The 26239-nt window shown below is 44.6% G+C and overlaps 1 protein-coding gene across 1 annotated transcript in view; it reads left to right on the forward strand.

Annotated features, from left to right (window-relative positions):
• The first annotated feature begins 9060 nt into the window (after positions 1–9060).
• The window catches only part of LOC137340509 (sodium/myo-inositol cotransporter 2-like), a 151054-nt gene continuing 133875 nt past the window's right edge, over positions 9061–26239 (forward strand). The window contains exons 1-6 of the mRNA XM_068002999.1: positions 9061–9246; positions 11445–11585; positions 19121–19192; positions 19275–19379; positions 21000–21059; positions 23061–23165. Coding sequence (XP_067859100.1) covers positions 11451–11585; positions 19121–19192; positions 19275–19379; positions 21000–21059; positions 23061–23165 — 477 coding nt within the window. The 5' untranslated portion in view covers positions 9061–9246; positions 11445–11450. The remainder of the gene's footprint in view (positions 9247–11444; positions 11586–19120; positions 19193–19274; positions 19380–20999; positions 21060–23060; positions 23166–26239) is intronic.

The following is a 26239-nucleotide window of genomic DNA, read 5'->3' on the forward strand; positions in this document are numbered from 1 at the left end:
AGGAAAGACTTCTAGAATAACATTTTGTCAATTCACTGCAGAAGGACAGACTATTCCAGAACAGGAAAGCCAAAAAAAGAGAAAAGTACAGAACCTGCCATCCAACTGGTAAATAAGGTAACAATGTTCTATCCATAAGCACCACAAACAACAACTTGCATTTTTTAAAGCACCTTTAAACGTAGAAAAACGTCCCAAGGCACTTTACAGAAGCGTTAAATCAGACACAAATGGTCCCCGAGCCAAAGAAGGATATAATAGGAGGGGCGACTAAAAGCTTGGTCAAAGATGTGGATTTTAAGGAGTATCTTAAGAGGAGAGGAGAGGAGAGGAGAGAGAGGCAAAGAGGTTTAGGGAGGAAAATTCACAGCTTAGGGCCTAGACGGCTAAAGGCACAGCCGCCAATGATGGGGCAAAGGGAGTAGGGGAGGCACAAGAGGCCAGAGTCGGAGAGTTGGAAGGCTGAAGGAGTTACAGAGATAGGGAGGGGGCCATGAAAGGATTTAAACATGAGGATGAGAATTTTAAATTTGAGGCATTGGGGGACTAGGAGCCAATTTAAGTCGGTTAGCACAGGGGTGATGGGTGAATGGGACTTGGTGCGAGTTAGGGTACGGGCAGCAGAGTTTTGGATGAGCTGAAGTTCACGGAGGGTGGAGGATGGGAGGTCGGCCAGGAGAACATTGGAAAAGTCGAGTCTGGAGCTAAAAGAAGCATGGATGAGGGTTTCAGCAGCAGATGGGCTGAGGCTGGGGCAGTGATGGGTGATATTACGGAGGTGGAAGTAAGTGGTCTTTATGATGGAGAGGATATGGGGTTGGAAGCTCAGCTTAGGGTCAAATAGGATGCGAATAGTCTGGTTCAGCCTGAGACAGTGGCCAGGGAGAGGGATGGAATCGATGGTGAGGGAACAGAGGTTGTGCAGGGGCTGATGACCCTGGCTTCGGTTTTCCAAATATTTAATTGGAGAAAATTGCAGCTCATCCAGGACTGAATGTCGGACAAGCAGGCTGACAACAGAGGCAGTGGAGGGGTTGAGGGAGGTGGTGGTGAGGTAGAGTTCGGTATCGTCAGCGTACATGTAGAACCTGACGTTATGTCTTCAGATGATGTCTACGAGGCATAGCATGTAGATGAGAAGTAGAAGGCCAAGGATAGATCCTTGGGATACTCCTGAGGTAACAGTGTGGGAATGGGAAGAAGAGCCATTGGAGGAGATTCTCTGGCTCCGACTGGATAGGTAAGAGTGGATCCAGGTGAGGGCAGTCCAACTCAGCTGGACAATAGAGGAGAGGCGTTGTAGGAGGATGGCACAGTCGACCGTATCAAAGTTAATGCTGACAATCTCTTATCTCAGTGCAATTTTCCTTGTGAAATTCTAACAAATTGACACATGGATTGAAGTGCTGTCAACTTAAAACATTGATAGTTGGATTTTATGAGGTTGATTTGGAGACTTTTAAATAGGGTAATGTGTTTCCAATTGGATGCTTGGTTGACCAAAAGGAAATCAAATTTTGTTGTATTATTCAGCTTATCAGGTTTGAGTCAGTTTTCAGTTCAATTTTTACAAATTTGTTTTTGGGACATGGGCGATGCTGTCAAGGCTGCACTTATTGCCCTGAGAAGATGATGGTGTTGGTGGGCTGCTTTCATCATACTAATTGTTTTTAGTTTTTACAACTTACAAGCTTGCTAGATAGATTACTTTACAAGGCATTAGTGTGGGACAGGAGTCACGTATAGGCCAGAGTGTGAATGGGTGGTAAGTTCCTGTCCCAGAGGGATAGTAGTGAACCAGTGGGGTTTTTTATGGTAACTTTTATGGTTATTTTTTCCGGTACCAGCCCATTAGTTACCAGATTTATTCAACTCAACTTCTCGACTTGCCATGGGGTGATTTGATTTTACAGGGCTGGATTTTCCTGTTATCCCATCCCAAATTGCCAAGATCTAATAATGCTTCAGCTCCTGTGTCTTCAGGGCTCTTCTGCTCCTTGAAGGTCCCTCACTGGCTCTTGTGCTGCCTTGGTATACTCACTCCTTTTCCTCTTAGACCCTGGTGGGCTACATCGTAGCAGCAGGAATCCCACTGGGAGCCTGCCCTGCACGGACAATGACTCCAGAAAGATGGGTCTGGGTAATTGTGTGGTTGGAGAGTAAGTATACCTCCTGTCCTACCATTATCCTGCTGCTGGTAGGAAAATCCAGCCCATGACCTCTGGGTTACAAGTCCGGGATCGTAACCTCCACATCTGTTAACTTGTCAGGTAATAGTCAGTTTTCAACTCATAATTTGTCACATTTTTAGTTAGTTTACCCTCTAGTGGTTCAATTATTAATGGCTTCAAGTATTGTGTTAAATGTTCACAAGCCTTCTCATTCACTGATCAATACGAGCACAGTCTCAGATGCCTCATAGCAAGTCATAAAATGGCTGTGTGTCCCAGAAATTTTTAGTCTCAATCTATAATGCAGCAAGAGATGACCTTTGACTTCCAGGCGCACCCAAGTCAGTCAGAATCCACAATTCTGACTAATGTCAATGCTGCCACCAAGAATCAGCAATTAAAGCACCTCAGCACACCTCAGAATCTCCCAGCAGGCATGACAAGTTTTGCAAAGACAGGCAGTCGATGCCTGTGGCATGTACTGTTTTGGGGATTACATTCCCGCTTGCACCCCTCCACTCTTCAGGATTTACAACCTTGGCATAATCTGCGTCCTGTCCCCCACAGTTTCCCCTTGTGGTATTGCTTGACACAGTGCATTGGTACTGGCCAGGAACAAGATTTTTGTTCCTGTTGGTTCGCCTCGCGGGAGACTTAGCCCCAATGCTCTGCCTTGGTTACAATTGGTACCGACAGCTCCTCCATGGTCCTGGTTAACTGCCACTTCCACTGAGTACATTTTTGAGACCTACCATAGTACTCACCAGCGCTGGGGCATGGAATTATGTCATCTCCCACTCTGCTGAGGCCGACAACAAGTCCTCTGCTGCAGGATCAGGATCTCATTATAACCTATAATGTTCCTTAGGCAGTCAGTAGCTAGCCTTTTAGCAGTTCTTTCTTTTCTGTCTCTGTGTCAACTGCGGTTCAAGAGAAAAATATGCCCAAACCTTGTGCCCATTGTGGCCTTCCTCTTCTCCAGGGCATTCTCTCCAGTTATAGACAAGGTCCAGCTCTTTCAACTATTTCTTGGTATCACTTCCACTTGTAAGATTCTCAAAATTCACAGATCCCCCAAAAACTCGGAGAAAAACCCTACAGAAAAGGACTCTGGACTCTTTTCTAACCATTTCAGGGTGATGAAATATTGGGCCTAACAGAGGGTGATTCAAGGTCAAAAACCAAGATTTGGTATTTTAAAAAGGCATGTTTGGGCTTGTAAAGGAAAAAAGGCTGCAACAGGAGTTGGGATCAACCTCTGTAATAGACAGTTTGAGTATTGGAGTTAATCAAACTGTCTGGGGAACTGTGTGACCTCACTCAGCCCCTACCAGACGTTTACATTCAGACAATAGACCCACGGAGAGCAGTCCCCAAATTACAGGATCCATCCAAAACATGCATAAAACAAATCCAATCATCCCACTCCATAGAAATCTCAGGCCCAGTCAGGAAACTGGAAACCTGAGCACAATGACTACAATCAAGCAAGAGCTCAACAACTCATGAAACCATCCCAAAACCACTTCACACATTTCATAAACAAGTTACTCTTAACAAGCCAGCCAGAATCTTACAATAAACCGGGTCAGATTTGGCGCGCAGATAAGGAGGCTTCAATTAGTATAATTGAAGGCCCATTTTCTCAAGGAGTTCAGTTCAGTCAGGAGTTCGACAGCTCGGGAGACAACAGTTCAACAAGGCGAGGGGGCAACAGAAAGAAGTTCAACAGAGAAGGTCAGCAGCTCTAGAAGCAGGCCGACACACAAGAAGAAACCAGAGCAACAGCCCCAGTGACCATCGGACACCTTGCGGCAACAAGGGCCTTACGAAACAACCAACCGAATATTACCACCAACCAACCGGGTAATATTGAGTCACTGCGACCAAAGAAAACCAACTTGGGAGAAAACCGAAGATCCGCAAAGTTTCCACTCTACAATCTATTTCTGACTTACCCCTGGGTGAGTTTTCTACTCAAAAGACTCTAAATCCTATCACTTTACGAAGAAAAGTGGGTACTCACCCGATAGATCCAAGATGCACCCTACCGTATCAGCGGACTCACGAAGACTGACCAGCTACGCAGTTGAAGTCCTCTACTGCGTCGGGGGTACGGCAGATACCAACCAACACATACAGCGAACCCTGAAATCGCGAACCAGCTCAACTGTCAAGGATTCGTTTGGTGAGCATTATCTCTGGTCCTTTAGAGCCCAACTTAGCTAGTAAAGTGGGATTGGGAGGGGTGAGGTATCTTTCTACTGTAATTTCCCTCGTGTGTACTGAAGTGTTCCCCATTTTATTAGACTGTTAAGATTGTTGTGTTGTATTTCCTCTCTTGATTAAAGATCAAAGTTTCTTGCACCAAAACCAGTTGTCTGCTGCACTTTTGTCACAACCCCCAAATAAGTCCAAGGTCTAGAACCCAGGGAGTGGGAGCAATTCGAACCGCTCAGAAGTCAGAGGTGAAACTGACACACACCACCACCCCCTACACACTAATCAAAAAATCTAAAGTAGCAAGGATAATTTTGCAAAAATATGATGCTCTAGCCTCCTCTTTCAAGAGCTTGACATCTGACTTGACTGCTGTTGACCACAGAATACAAGGACCCCTCACAGAAATTACCATTAAACCGTTTAGTACCTCACTGGCCATTACCAAGTCTTCTTCACCCTAGCTGAACATCTGGGATTTGGAGCTCAGGTGAGGAGCAGTACGATATTTTGTTGCCGAACCTTTCTTATCATATTCACATGACCAGATCTTAGGGGAGTTGAAGGTCTTAATTCTAGGGCGGCTCACAAGCTGGAGATATTTGAACCAATGATTGAGCAATTGCTTCAGACTTCCCAAAAGTTCAAAATCCAATCCTTTGGGCAATTCTTTCAGCCTTCCTCCCTGCGACTACAATCCAGAGTCTGTGGCAGGGTCTGTGTGAGCATCCATTTGGAACCATGCTAGACCTCAGATATAGGATCCATCGTTCTTATTATATTCATCAATGAATACAGACTTCAGATTTTTGTTTCTATGCAGTAATGCAAGCATCCATACAAAAATTAGACTTTGGCATGAATTTAGGGTGGCTGGGTTTGTAGCGCCATAGATATTTTCCTTAGGATCAGAATAGGTTGCCATCAGGTATATTAGTTGGAAGTTTTTGCACCAGCAGACATTGCAGCTAGAGTCTGTAATTGGATATGCTCAAATCCTTTAGGGAGAAGTTTATACAAAATGTTTGTAAGCACCAGTAAGCTTCTATTCATGCTCTGGATCTGCTGTGCGATATATAATCCAAGGTAATCTGTTCTGCCATCTTGACTATCCCTTTCAGGAATCCCCACTGAACTACGGCAGATATATTGACCTTTCCCTTTGGTAAGGGCTTGTTTGAGAGTTATGGTGGAGAGCTGCATGAGGGTAGCATCATAGGGCTATGTCATGCAGAAGTCAATACTTTCATGGAGACAACTGCCCTGTCTAATGGTTGGTTCATGAGCAGTCCTTTTTTGTCCATGACTGGAGCTCAAAAATACCATACCAGCAAGGAACTATCATTTGCAACTTGAAACTAGGATTAAGAGACATCAATGTAGATGAGGCGATCATTTTTGGAGAATCGGTTGATCTGCTGTTTACCCAGTCAGGGCATTATTGTATCTCCCTAATTAAACCAATGTTTCTTAGCAGTGTGTTAAGCAAGTATTAATGGCATCAGGCAATAAGGATAAGAGAGAAAAAGAACAAATTGTCTTAAAGTTACATAGACAATTTGCCCACCCTACTTGTCAACGTTTAAAACTCCTGCTAAAAGATGCATATGTAGTTGATGAGGAATATACGAGGCTCATAGAAGAGATTAGTGAGAACTGTGAAATCTGTAAGAAGTATAGGCGGGCGTCCCCATTTCCTATTGTAAGTGTTCCATTAGCACGTGACTTGAACGAGGTAGTTGCCATGGATCTAAAGGTATAGGACAAAGACAGAAATGTTTTCATCTTACATTTTATTGATCTGGTTACGAGATTTAGTATTTCTATACCAGTATATAGTAAGGAGAAGAAGTTTATTCTCGATAAAATTATGGAAAAATGGATAGGGACTGGACTTGGGACACCAGCAAAGTTTTTGACCGATGATGGAGGTGAATTCACTAACGCGGAGTTCAGAGATATGTGTGAGAATATGGATGCAATTGTCATGAATACAGCAGCTGAGAGCCCTTTTAGCAATGGTCTTTGTGAAAGGAATCATGCTGCGATTGATAGCATGGTACACAAAGTTTTGGCTGATCTAACAGAGTGTAAATTGTCAACTGCCCTAGGCTGGGCAGTTCATGCAAAGAATTCTCTTCAGATGGTTGGAGTATACAGTCATTACCAACTAGTCTATGGGCACAATCCCAAATTACCTTCTGTTCTTTGTGATAATCCTCCTGCTCTAGAAGTTACTGCAATTAGTGCAGTTTTTCCTGAGCGTTCAAATGCTATGCATGCAGGGAGACGAGCTTTTATCAAGGCTGAGGTATCAGAGAAAATTTATACAGCACTGAGGCATCATATTAAACCATCTGAGACAGAGTTCAATTCAGGAGATTTAGTATTCTATAAAAGAAAGTGTCATAGGGAATGGAAAGGCCCTGGTAAGGTAATAGGTTATGATGGTAAGACAATACTTGTCCAATATGGCAATCAAACTGTTAAAGTTCATTCCTCACGAGTAATTGGAATTAATTATTAAAATCTCAGACTCTGAGCAGTTGATAGAAGTAAATGAAGCATCTTGTGCCTCAGATATTCATGATTTTTTTCATGAGGTTCCTGAGGTACAGACTGAGGTAGATCAAGGGCTGATAAGTGATAATATTAGTGATCAAGAAACACATGACAGAGCTATCACATCCAGAGAACAATTACCCAAGGTGGGTACACGGATAACATATGTTCCAGAGGGGACTAATGAATGGAGGTTTGCAACAATTTTGGGATGTGCAGACAAAGCTACCGGTAGGTTTAAATATTGGTTGAACGTTCAGGACGCTGGCCATGCAGCGAGGTCCATGGACTGGCAGAATGGGGTAAAAGAGTGGAGAGTACGAAAGCGGAGTACAAGTAGTGATAAGGAGTCCGGAAGTGAATCTCACATCAGAAAACGATCACGAGCTAGAGATGAAAGAGAGAGATCTCCCAGTAGTAGTCCATAGAAGTGGAAGTGAAACTTAAAAACTGCATCTATGGTCTGAATGATGCTTCCAGGGTATTTTTCGGTGAGATGTGTTTTGCTGAAAATAGGCTGTGTTCAACTAAAAGCAGATCCTGCAATGTTTTATTGGACCGGTAACTGAAAATTTTCAGGCATCTTCATAATGCATGTTTATGATTTCTTATTGGGTGGTAATGTGGAATTTGAGAAATTTGTCATTAATAAGATTAAAGTAGAATTTAAAATTGGGAGTCAGGCCTGTGGGGCTTTTAAATATATTGGTTTAGATATTAAGCAGAGTGGGTCTGGTATAACTTTAAATCAACAGTCCTATTTAGAGAGTGTTACTCCTATCCCGGTGAATCATACGAGGTCATCACAGAAAGGTGATGTTATATCTAAAGAAGAGACAGAGCAATTACGAAGCTTGATCGGTCAGTTGAACTGATTGTGCACTCAGACTAGACCAGAAGCTAGTTTTGATGTGTTGGAGTTAATTACTTCAATGAAACATCCCATAGCAGAGAATGTTTTAAGGGCAAATAAAACATTATGAAAATTAAATATTGATAAATGTGTGCTTAAGTTCCCGTCCTTAGGTGACCCAAAGAAAATGAAGCTAGTTATCTTTAGCGATGCTTCACAATCTTCCTGATGGGTATTCTAGTACAACTGATTTCATAGTGTTTCTAATGGTTGAGAATGGGAAATGTTGTCCTTTAGCTTGGGAAGCTAAGCAAATAAAAAGGGTTGTTAAAAGTACCGTGCTGTTGAAACATTGGCTTTCGTCAACGCAGTGGATATGGGATTCTATTTGGCAAATATTTTGACTGACATCCTGTACAATGGGAATACTGAAGATAGTATACCCAGTGAATGTTATGTAGACAATCGTTCATTGTGGGATAATGTACAAAAAATGAGTGAGAAAAGATTACGGATTGACCTTGCTGGCTTGAAACAAATGTTGGAGAGAAAGGAAATCTCTAAAATTAAATGGCTGGATTCAAGCCATCAACTGTCGGATTGTTTTACTAAAAGAAGTACATGTACGAAGAAATTATTAAGGGTCCTGGAGAAGGGTCGCCTCACAATGTAATGCTTTGAGTGGTATAAGTTGTACAGAGTATGGAAGCTTTTAATTTTTGAAATTTTGTTGCTATTGTATATATAAAATTAAATTTTTTAAAATTTTATTTAAAGAGAAGGGAATCTGTTAATTGTTTCCATATAGTTTATATCAATTAGTGTTAATTGTATTCAGGTGGTGGGTATCAATTGGGGACTCTCTTGTGTCCATTTACAGGAGGAAGCTTATCTAGGGGGTGCACCATGTGTAAGGGTGAGCTCTGTGAATAAAGGCTTAGAAGCAACCGAAGACCAGGCTCTAGTATTCTATCCTTCACCACCTGGCTATTCAATTTATTATAGTACTGAGGGAGTGCTGCACTGTCGGAGGCGCTGTCTTTCAGATAAGACGTTAAACCAAGGCCCCGTCCACCCTCTCAGGTGGACTTAAAAGATCGCCTGGCACTATTTCTAAGAAGAACAGAAGTTTTCTCCGGTGTCCTGACCAATATTTATCTCTCAACCAACATTACTAAAAAACAGATTATCTGATCATTATCACATTGCTGTTTGTGGGACCTTGCTGTGCGCAAATTGGCTGCCGTGTTTCCTATGTTACAACAGTGGCTACACTTCAAATAGTACTTAATTAGCTGTAAAGCACTTTGGGATGTCCTGAGGTTGTGAAAGGCGCTTTATAAATGCAAGTCTTTTTTTTTAGGGCACCAAGAATTCTGAATCTATCTCTGGATTTCTGAGGTGACAGAAGAACATTGTGGGCACCCCATGTATCCTCCAGTAAGCCGCTTATTCCAATTCAGGGTTAATTGTTAGATATGGGTGCAGACTTAAGTTTATCTGGCACACAACTGGTTTAGCCATCCGTCTGGCTGAATCACATCACTCTCCCCTGCCAAAACCATCCACTACTCCAGGGTCATCCTGGAGTGCAAAGGCTTTTTTTCTTGATTACAAACTGCCTCTTTAAACCCTCTCCACTACCCCTCCACCCTCCACCCCAACAACAAATGCAAGGAGCTCATGGACTTCTTTGTCACTAAGATTGAGACCGTCCATTCAGCCCCATTCCTCTTGCCCACCAACAAATCAGCCCTCGGGCTCCCCTGCTGTCCTGGACCCGAACCTGTGCTTCTTGCCTTCTTTGAGCTCATCTTATCCGAGACCCACTTCCTGCTCCCTTGAATTTGTTGCCTCTTAAATCCATGACCATCTTTACCGCAACTCTCTGTTTGAATCTCTCAGATTTCCACCTCTGCCACAGCACTGAAATGGCCCTAACTAAAATCACAAATGACATCCTCTGTGATTGTGCATTATCCCTTCTTCGAAATCTGTAGCCTTTGACATGGTTGAACATACCATTCCATCTCCAACGCTTTCTTATGTCGTCCGGCTCAGTGGGATTGCCATTGCTTGATTCCATTATTGTCTATCCGATCATAACCAGAGCATCTTCAGAAATGGCTTCCTTTCCTGCCCCGTGCCATTATCTCTTTAGTCCCCCAAAGATATATTCTTAGCTCCCTTTCTTCCTCATCTGCATGCTGCCCCTTGACAACATCATCCGCAGACATGGAATCAAGTTTCACAGCTCTGCCTCTCTACCACCTCTCTTCACCCCTTCCTTGCCTCTGTGTTGTCAGACTGCTAGTCTGTTTCCTCCAGTTAATCAGTGGGAAGACTGAATCCATCATTTTGACTCCTGTCACAAGCTCTGTATCCTTGCCACTAATTTCATCCCTCTTCCTGCCCACTGTCTCAGGCTGAACCATACTGTTCAGAACCTGGACGCTCTGTTTGACTCAAGCTGAGCTTCCATCCCAATATCCTCTCCATCACAAAGACTGCCTACTTCCACCTCCATTACATAACTGGCCTCCATCCCTACTTCAGCCCATCTGCTGTTGTTACCCTCATCCATGTATTTGTCACCTCCAGCCTGGACTGTTCCAATGATCTCAAGGTAATCACCCATCGTCCACCCTCCACAAACTTCAGCTCATCCAAAATTCTGCTGCCATATCCTATCCTGTACCAAGTTCTGGTCACCCATCAACCCTATCCTTGCTGACCTACATTGGTTCCCAATGCTGCCAATTAAAAATTCTCATCCTTGTGATTCAATCCCATCCTGGCCTCACCCCTGCCTATCTTTGTAACTCCCTCCAATCCTAGCCCACCCTGAACTCTCTGCTCCTCTGACTCTGGCCTCTTCCTCCTTCCTATGCCCCACTATTGACAGCTGTGCCTTCAGCCACCCACGCTGCACACTCTGGTAATTCCTCCCTAAACGTCTCCTCTTTTAAGAACTTACTTAAAACCCATCTCTTTGACCAAGCTTTTGTTCGCCCCTCCTAATATCCCCTTTTTTGGTGTTGCATCCATTTTCTTAACGCCTGTACGAAGTGCCTCAGGGCATCTTCCTACCTGAAAAGCACCATAATAATGCAGATTGTTGTTGCTGTTGTTATGATATATATCTAAATGTAAAGAATTAGAATACTCTGATGGTTGGCAGTTTTATTCAGTGCGTAACTGAGTCTCATAGACTAGGAAGGATCCAGATTTAACTCCCGGTCTGTGCTAAATTAGATTATATCAGCTGAGGTGGGGGTTGGGGATCTATAACTGGTCTCAGTGCCATTGCGTTGAGGAGGGGAAAATCAGCCAGGGCTCCTTCTCCTGATCACTATCCAGTGAGTGCTGGAGAGTGTATATACATTGATTTCAGGTGAGGACAAGATCAGCCTTGGCTGTTGAATCCTTAATAGTCAAATAGCCTGCTGACACTCACTATGACGACGCACAGATGAAAAACTGCCACTTGGGCGAGAATCTCGATGCTGTAGGAACTGTACCCCTGCTGGGAATCAATGCCCTCAGGGAAGAAAGGGAGGAAATTGGGGAGGAACAAAGTCCATTTTTGTTTATATTCTAGTTATATAAAGCTATTTGATTTTCATTTTATTGTCAAGGCTTAAATGAAGATGACAACACAGAGCCCTGCCAGCACGGTCGACCCTGAAGAATGTGTGATCGGGCACACAAAACTAAATGATGCTGATACTGCTATCCTGATCGTATACATCCTATTTGTCTTGATTGTAGGATTCTGGGTAAGGTCTCAGTCTGTCTAGTCACTAAACTGTCCTGGTTGAAAACACACTCTTGATTAAAAATTCTTCTTCTACATTCCTTTAAAGAGGTAGCCCCACCATCAGGAGCTTGCTTGAAAATCAACAGTTGCAGAGATTAAGCATGCACCTTAACATTTGGACCCCAAAATTCCGGCCCAGATCACGGATATAGAGCAGACGAATCAGGGGGATGGGGCAACTACGGCTGGAATTTGGGGTGGATCCTAAATCCCCTGGGATTTTGCTTCATTTTTTGCTTGCGGCCATTTTCCGTTGAGGTGGATGCCATGGGTAGATCTTCTGCCCGCCTAACTTCAATCAAAGGGGCATGTCTGGGGGTGTTCTCAGGCTTTCCATTTTTCACACTTTCCTAGGGCTTCTGTGGAACTAGAATCATAGAATCTTACAATACAGAAGGAGGCCTTTTGGCCTGTCGTGCCTGTGCCGGCTCTTTGAAAGAGCTGTCCAATTTAGTCGCACACCCCAACTTTTCCCCTATAACCCGGCAAATTAGTCCTCTTCAAGATGACCAATTACCTTTTGAAAGTTCCCATAAAATGTGCTTCCACCTCCCTTTCAGGTCGTGTGTTCCAGATCTTAACAACCTTCTGTGAAAAAATTTCTCCTAATTTCCCACCTAGTTATTTGCCAGTTATTTTAAATCTATGACTTCTGGTTACCGACCCACTTGCCAGAGGAAACAGTTTCTCCCGACTTACTTTATCAAAACTCCTCATAATTTTGAATACCTCTATTAGGTCTCCCATTAACCTTCTCTGCTCTAAGGACAACAATCCCAGCTTCTCCAATCTCTCCACATAACTGAAGTCCCTCATCTCTGACATCATCCTGGTAAATCACCTCTGAACCCTCTCCAAGGCCTTGACATCCTTCCTAAAGTGTGGTGCCCAGAATTGTACACAATACTTTAGCTGAGGCCTAACCAGTGATTTGTAAAGGTTTAACATGACTTCCTTGTTTTTGTATTCAATGCCCCTATTTAAAAATCCAAGTATCCCATACACTTTCTTAACCACCTTATCAACTTGCCCTGCCACCTTCAAAGATTTGTGAATATGCACCCGCAAGTCCCTCTGCTCTTGAACCCCCTCAAAATAGTCCCATTTAGATTATATTGCCTCTCCGTGTTGTTCCTCCCAAACTGCATCATTTCACACTTATCCACATTAAATTGCATCTGCCATGTGTCTGCCCATTTCACCAGTCTGTCTATGTCCTCCTGAAGTCTGCAACTAACCTCCTCACTATTTACTACGTTGCCAAGTTTTATATCATCCGCAAACTTTGAAATTGTATTCCCTATACCCAAGTCCAGGTCATTTATATATAACAAGAGGCTGGGTATTCTGCGGCGAGTGACTCACCTCCTGACTCCCCAAAGCCTTTCCACCATCTACAAGGCACAAGTCAGCAGTGTGATGGAATACTCTCCACTTGCCTGGATGAGTGCAGCTCCAACAACACTCAAGAAGCTCGACACCATCCAGGACAAAGCAGCCGCTTGATTGGCACCCCATCCACCACCCTAAACATTCACTCCCTTCACCGCCGGCGCACAGTGGCTGCAGTGTGTACCATCCACAGGATGCACTGCAGCAACTCGCCAAGGCTTCTTCGACAGCACCTCCCAAACCCGTGACCTCGACCTCCTAGAAGGACAAGAGCAGCAGGTACATGGGAACAACACCACCTGCACGTTCCCCTCCAAGTCACACACCATCCCGACTTGGAAATATATCGCCGTTCCTTCATCATCGCTGGGTCAAAATCCTGGAACTCCCTTCCTAACAGCACTGCGGGAGAACCTTCACCACACGGACTGCAGCGGTTCAAGAAGGCGGCTGACCACCACCTTCTCAAGGGCAATTAGGGATGGGCAATAAATGCCGGCCTCGCCAGCGATGCCCACATCCCATGAACGAATAAAAAAGAACAAGAAAAGCAATGGTCCTAATACCGACAGTCAGAAAAACATCCATTCACCACTACTCTCTGCCTCCTATCCCTTAGCCAATTATGTACCCAAGTTACAACCGTCCCTTCAACCCCATGTGGTTCTATTTTCTGAATAAGTCTGTTTTGTGATACTTTATCAACTGCCGTTTGAAAGTCCATATATACAACATCTGCTGCACTACCTTCATCAACCCTCTCTGTTACTTCATCAAAGAAGTCAATCAGGTTAGTCGGATATGATTTGCCTTTAACAAATCTGTGCTGGCTGTCCCTTATGTCCCATGCTTCTCCAGGTGAGAATTAATTTTGTCCTTGACAGTGGTCTCTATTAGTTTTCCCACCACTGACGATAGATTGACTGGCCTGTAGTAACCAGGTTTATCCCTCTCCCCTTTTTTGAATGGGGTGTAACATTTGCAATCTTACAGTCCCCTGTCATCACTCCCGTATCCAAGGAGGATTGAAAGATTGTGCTCAGAGCTTCTGCTATCTCCACCCATACTTCCCTCAGCAACCTAGGATGCATCCCATCTGGACTGGGTGACTTGTTAACTTTGAGTGATGCCAACCTATTTAACACCTCCTTTCTATCGATTTTTATCCTATCCAATATCTCTATTCCCTCCACCTCTACTGCGACATTAACTTCATCCTCTTCTTTTGTGAAGACAGATGCAAAGTACTCATTTAATACCTCAATCACACCCTCTGCCTCCACAAGAAGCTTTCCTTCTTTGTCACTAATTGGCCCCACCAATCCTTTAACTATCCTTTTACTTCTTATATGTTTATAAAAGATTTTTGGGTTCCCTTTTATATTACCCGCTAATCTTTTCTCATATTCTCTCTTTGCCCTTCTTATAATCCTTTTTCAATTCCCCCCTGTACTCTCTGTACTCTGCCTGCCTTTCTACAGTATTCTGTATCTGATATTTGTCATAAACTTCCTTTTTCTGTTTTAGTTTAACCTCTAATTCCTTTCTTATTCAGGGAGCTCTAGCTTTAGATGCCCTATTTTTCCTCCTTATGGGAATATGCTTGGTTTGGTCCTCAACTATCTCCGCCTTGAAGGCCTGCCATTGCTCATTTACTGTTTTCTTGGCCAATCTTTGTTTCCAGTCCACCTGTGCTAGATCCCTTCTCAAATCATTGAAATTGGCTCTTTCCAGTTGGGTACTTTCTCCTTCAATTTTTCTTTATCCCTTTCTGTAACTACTTTAAACCTAATTATACTATGATCACTATTAGCCAGATATTCTCCCAATGAAACACACTCCACTTGCCCTTCTTCATTCCCTGGAACTAGATCCAGCACAGCTTCCTTCCATGTTGAGCTAGAAACATACTGATTAAGAAAGTTCTCCTGTACACATTTTAGGAATTCTTCATTCTCCATGCTCTTTACATTGTTTTTTCCCCAGTCTATATTGGGGTATTTGAAGTCCCCGACTATTACTGCTCTATTATTTTTACATTTCTCTGAAATTTGCCAACAGATTTGCTCCTCTATCTCCTCCTCATTATTTGGGGGTCGATAGTAAACACCCAGCAATGTAACAGCTCTTTTTGTGTTCCTTAACTCTAACCAAATAGAATCATAGAATTGTTACAGCACAGAACGAGGCCATTCGGCCCATCGAGCCTGTGTGGGCTCTTTGTAAGAGCAATCCAGTTAGTCCCATTCCCCTGCTCTTTCCCCGTAGCCCTGCAAATTTTTTCCCTTCAAGTATTTATCCAATTCCTTTTTGAAAGCCACGATTGAATTTGCTTCCACCACCCCTTCAGGCAGCACATTCCAGATCATAAACTACTCGCTGTGTAAAAACGTTTTTCCTCATGTCACCTTTGGTTCTTTTGCCAATCACCTTAAATCTGTGTCCTCTGGTTCTCGACCCTTCCGCCAATGGAATCAGTTTCTCTTTATTTACTCTATCTAAACCCTTCATGATTTTGAACACTTCTATTAAATCTCCTCTTAACCTTCTCTGCTCTAAGAACAACTCCAGCTTCTCCAGTCTATCCATGTAACTGAAGTGGAACCATTCCAGTAATAGATTCATTCTTTGAACCCTCTCATATACTGTCCCTCTGTAGAACTATAATATTATCCTTGATGAATACTGTCACCCCTCCTCTCCTTTCTTTTTTCCTTCCCTATCCCTCCTGAACATATTGTAGTCAGAAATATTTAATTCCCACTCCTGCCCATGTTTAAGCCATGTATCTGTTATAACCCCATGTAGAAACTTGTGCCTGCAGCTCATCAACCTTATTTGTAACACTCCTCGCATTAACACACAAGCATTCCAACACCTTGCTAGTTTGCTTTGCTTTTTTCCTCCATCTAATTCCTGCTCTTTCTACACTATTCTTTATTCTGTTGCTATTTGTCCCTCCTAGTTTTTTATGCACCTTGTCTCTCCTCTCTGCTGCTACCTCTTGGTTCCCTTCCCCCAGTGAAATTAGTTTAAACCCTCCCCCAAAGCACCAGTTAACCTCCCTGCGAGGATATTGGTCCCAGTCCTGTTCAGATGCAACCCATCCGGCTTGTACAGGTCTCTCCTGCCACTGGATTGGTCCCATTGCCCCAGGAATCTGATGTCCTCCCTCCTGCACCACTTCTCCAGCCCCGCATTCACCTGCACTGTCTTCCTGTTTCTGTGCTCACTAGCATGTGGCACTTGGAGTAATCCAGAGATTACCACCTTTGCTGTCCTGTTCTTCAATCTTTTTGCTAGCTCCTGAAACTGTGACTGCAGGACCTCAACCCTTTTTCTACCTATGTCATTGGTTCCAACATGGACCACGACTTCTGGCTGTTCCCCTTCCTCTTGCTGATATGAGTCCTACTCAGGCCCATAAACAGGCCCCAACCCTTTATTTGGGAAAGATAATTGATCGTGGAGGGGATCGGTTACCTTCCTCAAGGCGCCCACTTGTTCCACTAGCAGCAGAGGACTAGAAGAAGCTACTTCTCATTAAGGGTTCCTCTTCGCCAAGGGAGTGGCAGGACGGTGCACCCACATTCCCGCAGTGGCCCAGGTCAGGCGCGTTAATATGTCCTTGAGGTGTAGGTGGCCTGCCTCAGCCTGTCCCTGTGACAGGGTCTCTGGCCTGGGGCTAAGGCAGGTGGAGGTTCTATTCCATCACACATGTGGCAGGGTAAACCTCCAGGAATCTTGGGCCCTTACTGTTTTCTGTCTTTCTTAAAAGTTCATTTTTTTTTAACATGTGAACATTGATGAGCTAATTGGGGGAAATGGTTGGTCTCAGTTCAGTTGCAGAACCTGATAAACTGAGCAAGCTGAATTAACAATTGTTGGTTTTATTATGAGCACCAGCTCATTGGTGAACTCTTTGTTCTAACTGTGTACGATGGAATGTGTAGTGTTCACTGGCAGATTCATAAATACTGAGGTCCCTCAACAACAATCAACGAAACCAGTGTCTGAATAAAATAGCTGCCAGCAGAGACTTCACCCCAGCTCCACAACTTCTACCACGGTAAAATACCAATCAGTAATTTTTATTTTTCCAATTTGTTCCCTTTTCTTGCTTCCTGCCCGGGGCCATTCCAAGGTCAGCGGCAAGGTGCCATCCTTTATGTGTGAGCCAAGAAGTGATTGTTGGAAGCTATTTGACCACAGTGGTGCATAACAACTGAGTCCGACCTGTTACCCAATTTCCAGACACATTGGCCTTGATTTTAACTCCCTCCCAGAGGGGCGGGAGAGGGTCGGGGGGTTAAAATATCAGGATCGATCGACCTGACCCCATTCTCGTTTAAAATTTCACTAATACAAATCAGGCCATTGATGAGGCTTCCGCAAAAGGCCGAGTTTTCCCCGCGCCCTTCCCGCAGCCTCCCCGCACTGCCCCGCAGCCTCCCCGCACTGCCCCTCATACCTCCCCGCACTGCCCCGCAGCCTCGCCGCACTGCCCCGCATACCTCCCCGCACTGCCCCGCATACCTCCCCGCACTGCCCCGCAGCCTCCCCGCACTGCCCCGCATACCTCCCCGCACTGCCCCGCAGCCTCCCCGCACTGCCCCGCAGCCTCCCCGCACTGCCCCTCATACCTCCACGCACTGCCCCTCATACCTCCACGCACTGCCCCGCAGCCTCCCCGCACTGCCCCGCATACCTCCCCGCACTGCCCCACATACCTCCCCGCACTGCCCCGCAGCCTCCCCGCACTGCCCCGCAGCCTCCCCGCACTGCCCCACATACCTCCCCGCACTGCCCCGCAGCCTCCCCGCACTGCCCCGCAGCCTCCCCGCACTGCCCCGCAGCCTCCCCGCACTGCCCCACATACCTCCCCGCACTGCCCCACATACCTCCCCGCACTGCCCCGCAGCCTCCCCGCACTGCCCCGCAGCCTCCCCGCACTGCCCCGCATACCTCCCCGCACTGCCCCGCAGCCTCACCGCACTTCCCCGCAGCCTCCCCACACCCTCCCTGCACCCTCCCCGCACTGCCCCACACCCTCCCCGCACTGCCCCGCACACTCCTCGCACTGCTCCGCATCCTCCCCGCACCCTCCTAGCACCCTCCCGGCGCTACCCCGCACCCTCCCTGCATCCTCCAAGCACCCTCCCCGCCTCCCTGTTGATATCGGGACCATACACTTTCTGCATGGGGACCATTGGATAACGATGAGGAGGGGAAATCCTGGCTAATTTTTCTTCTCCCTAAACAAAGAACATTTAAGGTCCTTTTCACCCCTATTGCTGCTCCACCTGAGATCAGCCAGCTCAGCACAGACTGGGGATTGTGCCTGGAACTCTCATGGTCTGCATGGCTCAGTGCTGCAATAAGCAGCACCCTAATCCACTCAGCCATTGGAGAGCCCAACATTTTTAAAAGATTACAATCTGAAGAGATGAAGTGTTATTTAAAAAACTAAAATCTCCAAAGATGTTCCAATTCCTTTACTGCCTCATATTAGTGGGATCAATAACCGCTTCCAGGCAATTCTCCACCAATGTTGTCAGCTCTCACTGTTCAACTGTAGCATTCAGGAAGCAATTTCATTATATAACTTAATTTAAATAATAATCAGTTCTTCAGTGGCCCATAGTTAAATTTAATGAAATATCCAGTTTTGATCAATGATTACAGTAATTCTTGCTAATAAGACAGGTGGATCTCCTATTATTCCCTCATCCTGTTAATTTTAACCCCCCAGGATGGGCATGGGGGGGGATTAAAAATTAAAATTTGAGAAACTCAATCCCAACCCACCCATTTCCAGTTTTAACAGAGGCGAGTGGGGAGCAGGCGACTAACCTGCTTTCCAGAGGCAGGTCCATCCTTAAAATATTTTAATGAGGCTACGTGCCTCAAATTTTAGCTCTATTTCACATTTAACTCCTGGGGCCGGATTTTCCCCGGCTGCGGCCAGGAAACCGATTCAAAAAAGTTAAATCAGGTCCTGCCGTTAAATTTGGGAAAACCCGTAATCTGTAACATTTCACTGTCTAGAACAAAGTTGTCTTAGATTAAGAATGATGCGTTGTTTCTGATTTTCTCTGTTAGGCTATGTACAAGACAAAGAGGGGCACTGTCAAAGGTTACTTTTTGGCTGGAAGGAACATGACTTGGTGGCCGGTGAGTATTTTAGCTCATGATTTCATTGGGTGACCAGCATTTGACATTGTCTGGTCTGAGACTTTCTTCTCTTTTGGATTAGATTGGAGCATCTCTGTTTGCCAGCAATGTGGGAAGTGGCCATTTCATCGGATTGGCTGGGAGTGGAGCATCCTCTGGAATTGCTGTTAGTGTGTACGAGTGGAGTGTAAGTTATTTCACACACTTACATTTTTATTTGTAAAAGAACTTCAAATCACAGCAAAGCATTCAGTCAGTGAAGCCTTGCTAAATCATTCACTACTGTCAACCCCATGTGGTGTCCTTTCTGATACAGTTCCTCTGCCCAGTAAGACAACAGTGAAGACAAAGAATTTTTTACATGGCTCTGGGTGGGTAGGGAGTGTTTGTATTGTGATGCAAAGGACATCACAACTATATGGGACAGGCTAGATAGACCAGTTATTTTCATATGTTTGTGTGTAATTTGCATGTTTGTTCAATCACGGCAATACTTCCCTCAGCAGAGAAGTCAATAACCAGGGGGCATAGATTTAAAGTAATTAGTAGAAGGATTAGAGGGGAGCTGAGGAAATATTTTTTCACCCAAAGGGTGGTGGGGTCTGAAATTCACTGCCTGAAAGGGTGGTAGAGGCAGAAACCCTCAACTCATTTAAAAAGTGCCTGGATGTGCACCTGAAGTGTTGTAACCTACAGGGCTACGGACCAAGTGCTGGAAAGTGGGATTAGGCTGGGTGGCTCATTTTCGGCCGCCGTGGACATGATGGGCTGAATGGCCTCCTTCCATGCTGTAAATTTTCCATGATTTCTATGAATATCAGATGTCACTGCCACAGGGGTGCAGAGTGGAAGCAGACTGCAGGAAGTGACATGTAGTGGCAAGGTGCAGCGAATCTGCTCAGTACCATCCATGTACAGTGACTCCAGCGTTTGCTTTACCAATTAAGACTCAGATTTATTCATAAAGACCCCTCTGACCTTCTGCAGATAATTGTTATGGGCAGTTTGATTGCCCAGCTGTTTGAAACTAGGAAGGCACTTCACAGAATGTTATTAAACAAAATTTAACACTGAGCCACATAAGAAAATATTAGGACAGGTGACCAAAAGTTTGGTCAAAGAGGTAGGTTTTAAGGAGCGTCTTAAAGGAGGAGAGAGAGGCAGAGAGGTTTAGGAAGGGAATTCCAGAGATTAGGACCTAGGCAGCTGAAGGCACGGCCGCCAATGGTGGAGCGATTAAAATCGGAGATGCCCAAGAGGGCAAGACTTCACAGCGAAGTATTTCTGTAGCTAAACTATTCCCATTCTTAGACCTAAATGTCAGGGGAGATTTCCAGTGCTAAAGTGAGGGCTGGAGTACAGTGATCTTCGTGCTTGCTGAAGTTGCACTGGGCTGACCCTACCGGATTTTGTGATGTTGGCCTCATTAAGTGTGATCCTGCAGGTAGGAGCTTACTGTCAGCAGGGTGAAGGGAATGTAACATAGCTAGAGCTTTTAAACATTGCATCTGCTAATTAATGCAGCTGCTTAACTCTTGCTGCACACAATGAATTGTTTTGCTATTGGTTCCTGGAAAAATACTGTTCTCTTTAGATTTAAATAAAGAAATTGAATATTGACACCCTATGTCCCACTCCTGCTCCTATTTCTTATGTTCTTATGACCTCAATAATTGTCAGTCTTGTCTGTCATGAATACTTTGAGAAATTACTTCTGAAAACATGGTGATGAGGAAAGTATAAGGCTATAACACCAGGGAATACAAGATTTTACTGTAGTAATTTTCTTTTCTTTTTCTTTCTCTAGGGAATGTATGCTCTGATGTTTCTGGCGTGGCTCTTTCTCCCCATATATATTTCAGCTGGGGTAAGATCTTTCTACTTTTTACAATTTCTAAAACAATCTGATCCCAGTGATGGAATGGCTGAGCAGAACTCTGCAAAATACTAAGAACAGACCTGTTATGGAGAATTATGTTCAAAGCAATTTTAACAAAAGATAGATGGTTATGGGGTGGGGGGGGAAGGTAATTGGTCTTTGGCAAAAGCTCGTAACAAGGAATATCGAATCAGCAGCCTGGTTTGTTATCACCTGTTTTGCATTTTTGCCAAAGACCAATTTCACCCCCATGAAATATGGCCCCAAAGACTGGTAAAGATCATGTAATTCCAGGCAATAAAATTAGAGTTTGATTTATTCAGTTACCGCAAAACAGTGGCCGATTATATTTTATGAAACAGCCCATTAATTATGTGGTTTTCTTGTTAAACGGTATTATAGTTCCTGTTTGGCTTGATTACAACGTCCTCACTCTCCTCTGCCAAAATCTCCCACTACTATAAGATCATTGTGAAGGGCAAAGATAACTCCAAGTTCCTCTTTTCTACTACCAACCACCTCCTTAAACCCCTCTCTCCTTCCCCTCCACCCTAACCTCTAATAAAACATGTAAGGAGCTCATGGATTTCTTTATCACACCACCTGTTCAGCTGCCTCTGCTTCTTCCCACTTCCCCTTTGCCTTCTAAACAAAACCTCCTCTTCAGTCCCCAACTCACTCAAACCCTAAACCCTTCCCTTTCTCTAGTTTCTCCCCCAATTCCAACCTTACACCCTCACCAAGTTCATCTCATCCAAAAGACCTACGTCCTACTCCCTCGACCCCATTTGCTCTAAACTCCTGACCACTCAAGATCTTTCCTTTGCTCCCATGCCAACTCTTCTTGTAGATGGAATGGTTCTCGCTTCTCAGGCACTGTCACTCTTCTTTCTTAAAAGTGCCATTATGACCCCTTCCTTAAAAATCCCGCCCTCAACCTCACTGTCCAGACTAACTATCACCCCATCTCCAACCTCCCTTTCCTTTCCATGGACGTATTATTCCTCCGAGATCCACAGCAATGAAGCAGCTCTAACCAGTCACAAATTAAATTCTTGGTGATTGTGAGCATGGTGCATTATCCTTCCATGTCCTTCTTGATCTCTCTGTCATCTAAGACACAGTTGATCACATTGTTCTCCTCCAACAACTCTTCTCCGTTGTGCAGCTCCATGGGAATGCCCTTGCTTTGTTCCACTGTTACCTATTCAATCATAGCCACAGCATCTCTAGCAATGACTTATCTTTCCACTCTCACTACCTCTCTCAACTCCTTCACTGCTTCTGTGCTGTCAGATTACTTGTATGTCGTGGAGTCTTGGATGAGCCATAACTTCCTACAGCTAACTACTGGATAGACTGAAGACATTATCTTGAACCCTCACCGCAAAGCTCATACCCTTGCCATTAACTCCATTTCCTTCCCTGGCCACCCTTCTCAGGCTTGTCTTCATGCTCTCTTATCTTCTGATTACAGCTTAAGTTAAAAAATCTACTTACATCTACATTATCCAGGCCTTTTTGTATTATAAAGTCCGAGATCATGTCCTTTCTCACTCTTTGGATGGAGAGAGACCAATGCTTTCTGAAAAGATAAGATCATTAACGCTGATGGGGGTGAGGTCACTGCCTGTGAGGCAGTGTACGGTTGCAGCTTCCATTGGGAATGACTATCTCATGAGGGGAGGGGAAAGTTGCTGCCTCTGATGGGCGAGGAGGAGAGAAGGTTATTTTCACTGATGGGGATGACAGGTCATCAGCCTCTGATTGTGGTGGAAGGCCAGTGCCTCCGATGGAGGTTTGGGGAGGGGGGTAAAAAGGCTTCTACCTCTGATCAAGATCAGAGCAATCTGAGCAAAGTTGCTATGCTCATGTGAGAGCAGAGAAACCCTGGTCTGTTTCCTCTGCTCTCTCTCTCTGGACTTCTGATTGTTGGTTATTTACTAATTTTTATGGTTGCCCTGAGATGAACATATTCTTTCTCTGCAGGTCACCACCATGCCTGAATATTTACTAAAACGATATGGAGGCAAAAGAATTCATTTTCTTATCGCTATACTTTCTTTGTTTGCCTATATATTCACAAAGATATCAGTAAGTAAACTCTGTTATTTTTCAAATCCACATACATAGAAAAGGTTGCTCCAATTTCCCAAAATAATCCTCATTGAAATATGAAATGAACACTTGGGAAAAAGTGGCTTCTGCTGCACACGACACTGGACCACTTGACATATACTGTATGCCGAACACATGATATCCCTCACCTTAGCATACCTACAATGTGCTTTATCCCTCATAATGCCATATCCTCCATATAATGTATCGCTGAGCATACCATCCCAATACACTGAATCCCTCACCATAACATACCCCGAACACATCAATGGCAAAACTGGTCTTTGGTGGTAGTGCAAAAAGGGCGATAGTGAATCGTCACGTGTTTTACACCAATGCCCAATTTCCTTTTCTATTGACTTCAGTGGAAAGTAAAATCAGGCCTGGTGGAAAACGGGCTGACGATTCACGATCGCCCAATCTGCATGACTGCACACAACCAATTTCATCCACCCCTTGCATCCCTGACGATACCATACCCTCAGTACACTGTATCCCTGACTATACCATACCCTCAGTATACTGTATCCCTCACTATACCATACCCTCAGTACACTGTATCCCTCACCATACCATACCCTCAGTACACTGCATCCCTCACTATACCATACCCTCAGTCAACTGTATCCCTCACTATACCATACCCTCAGTACACTGTATCCCTCACGATACCATACCCTTAGTACACTGTATCCCTCACTATACCATACCCTCAGTACACTGTATCCCTCACTATACCATACCCTCAGTACACTGTATCCCTCACTATACCATACCCTCAGTACACTGTATCCCTCAGTACACTGTATCCCTCACTACACCATACCCTCAGTACACTGTATCCCTCACTATACCATACCCTCAGTACACTGTATCCCTCACCATACCATACCCTCAGTACACTGCATCCCTCACTATACCATACCCTCAGTCAACTGAATCCCTCACTATACCATACCCTCAGTACACTGTATCCCTCACTATACCACACCCTCAGTACACTGTATCCCTCACTATACCATGCCTTCGATACATTGTATCCCTCACCATACCATACCCTCAGTACACTGTATCCCTCACTATACCGTACCCTCAGTACACTGTATCCCTCACTATACCATGCCTTCGATACATTGTATCCCTCACTATACCATACCCTCAGTACACTGATTCCCTCACGATACCATACTCCCAGTGCACGGTATCCCTCACTATACCATACCCTCAGTACACTGTATCCTTCACGATACCATACCCTCAGTACACTTTATCCTTCACTATATCATACTCCCAGTGCACTGTATCCCACACCATACCAAACCATCAGCACACTATATTCCTCACTAAACCATACCCTTTGTACACTCCATCCCACACGATACCATACTCTGAGTACACTGTATCCCTCACGATACCATACCCTCAATACACTATATCCCTCACTATACCATACCCTCAGCAAACTGTATCCCTCACTATACCATACCCTCCGTACACTGTATCCCTCACTACACCATACCCTCAGTACACTGTATCCCTCACTAAACCGTACCCTCAGCACACTGTATCCCTCACTAAACCATACCCTCAGTATACTGCATCCCTCACTAAACCATACCCTCAGTACACTGTATCCCTCACTATACCATACACTCAGCACATTGTATCCCTCACTATACCATACCCTCAGTACACTGTATCCCTCACGATACCATACCCTCAGTACACTGTAACCCTCACTATACCATACCCACAGTACACTGTATCCCTCACAATACCATACACTCAGTACACTGTATCCCTCACCATACCATACCCTCAGTACACTGTATCCCTCACTATACCATACCCTCAGTACACTGTATCCCTCACCATACCATAACATCAGTACACTGTATCCCTCACTATACCATACCCTCAGTACACTGTATCCCTCACTATACCATACCCTCAGTACACTGTATCCCTCACTATACCACACCCTCAGTACACTGTATCCCTCACTATACCATGCCTTCGATACATTGTATCCCTCACCATACCATACCCTCAGTACACTGTATCCCTCACTATACCGTACCCTCAGTACACTGTATCCCTCACTATACCATGCCTTCGATACATTGTATCCCTCACTATACCATACCCTCAGTACACTGATTCCCTCACGATACCATACTCCCAGTGCACGGTATCCCTCACTATACCATACCCTCAGTACACTGTATCCTTCACGATACCATACCCTCAGTACACTTTATCCTTCACTATATCATACTCCCAGTGCACTGTATCCCACACCATACCAAACCATCAGCACACTATATTCCTCACTAAACCATACCCTTTGTACACTCCATCCCACACGATACCATACTCTTAGTACACTGTATCCCTCACGATACCATACCCTCAATACACTATATCCCTCACTATACCATACCCTCAGCAAACTGTATCCCTCACTATACCATACCCTCCGTACACTGTATCCCTCACTACACCATACCCTCAGTACACTGTATCCCTCACGAAACCGTACCCTCAGCACACTGTATCCCTTACTATAACCATACCCTCAGTACACTGTATCCCTCACGATACCATACCCTCAGTACACTGTAACCCTCACTATGCCATACCCACAGTACACTGTATCCCTCACTATACCATACACTCAGTACACTGTATCCCTCACTATACCATACCCTCAGGACACTGTATCCTTCACGATACCTTACCCTCAGTACACTGTATCCCTCACGATACCATACCCTCAGTACACTGTATCCTTCACTATACCATACCCTCAGTAGACTTTATCCTTCACTATACCATACTCCCAGTGCACTGTATCCCACACCATACCAAACCATCAGTACACGATATTCCTCACAAACCATACCCTTTGTACACTCCATCCCACACTAAACCAGACTGTTAGTACACTGTATCCCTCACGATACCATACCCTCAATACACTATATCCCTCACTATACCATACCCTCAGCAAACTGTATCCCTCACGATACCATACCCTCCGTACACTG

This window comes from Heptranchias perlo, chromosome 22 (genome assembly GCF_035084215.1).
Source record: "Heptranchias perlo isolate sHepPer1 chromosome 22, sHepPer1.hap1, whole genome shotgun sequence".
Taxonomy (NCBI): domain Eukaryota; kingdom Metazoa; phylum Chordata; class Chondrichthyes; order Hexanchiformes; family Hexanchidae; genus Heptranchias; species Heptranchias perlo.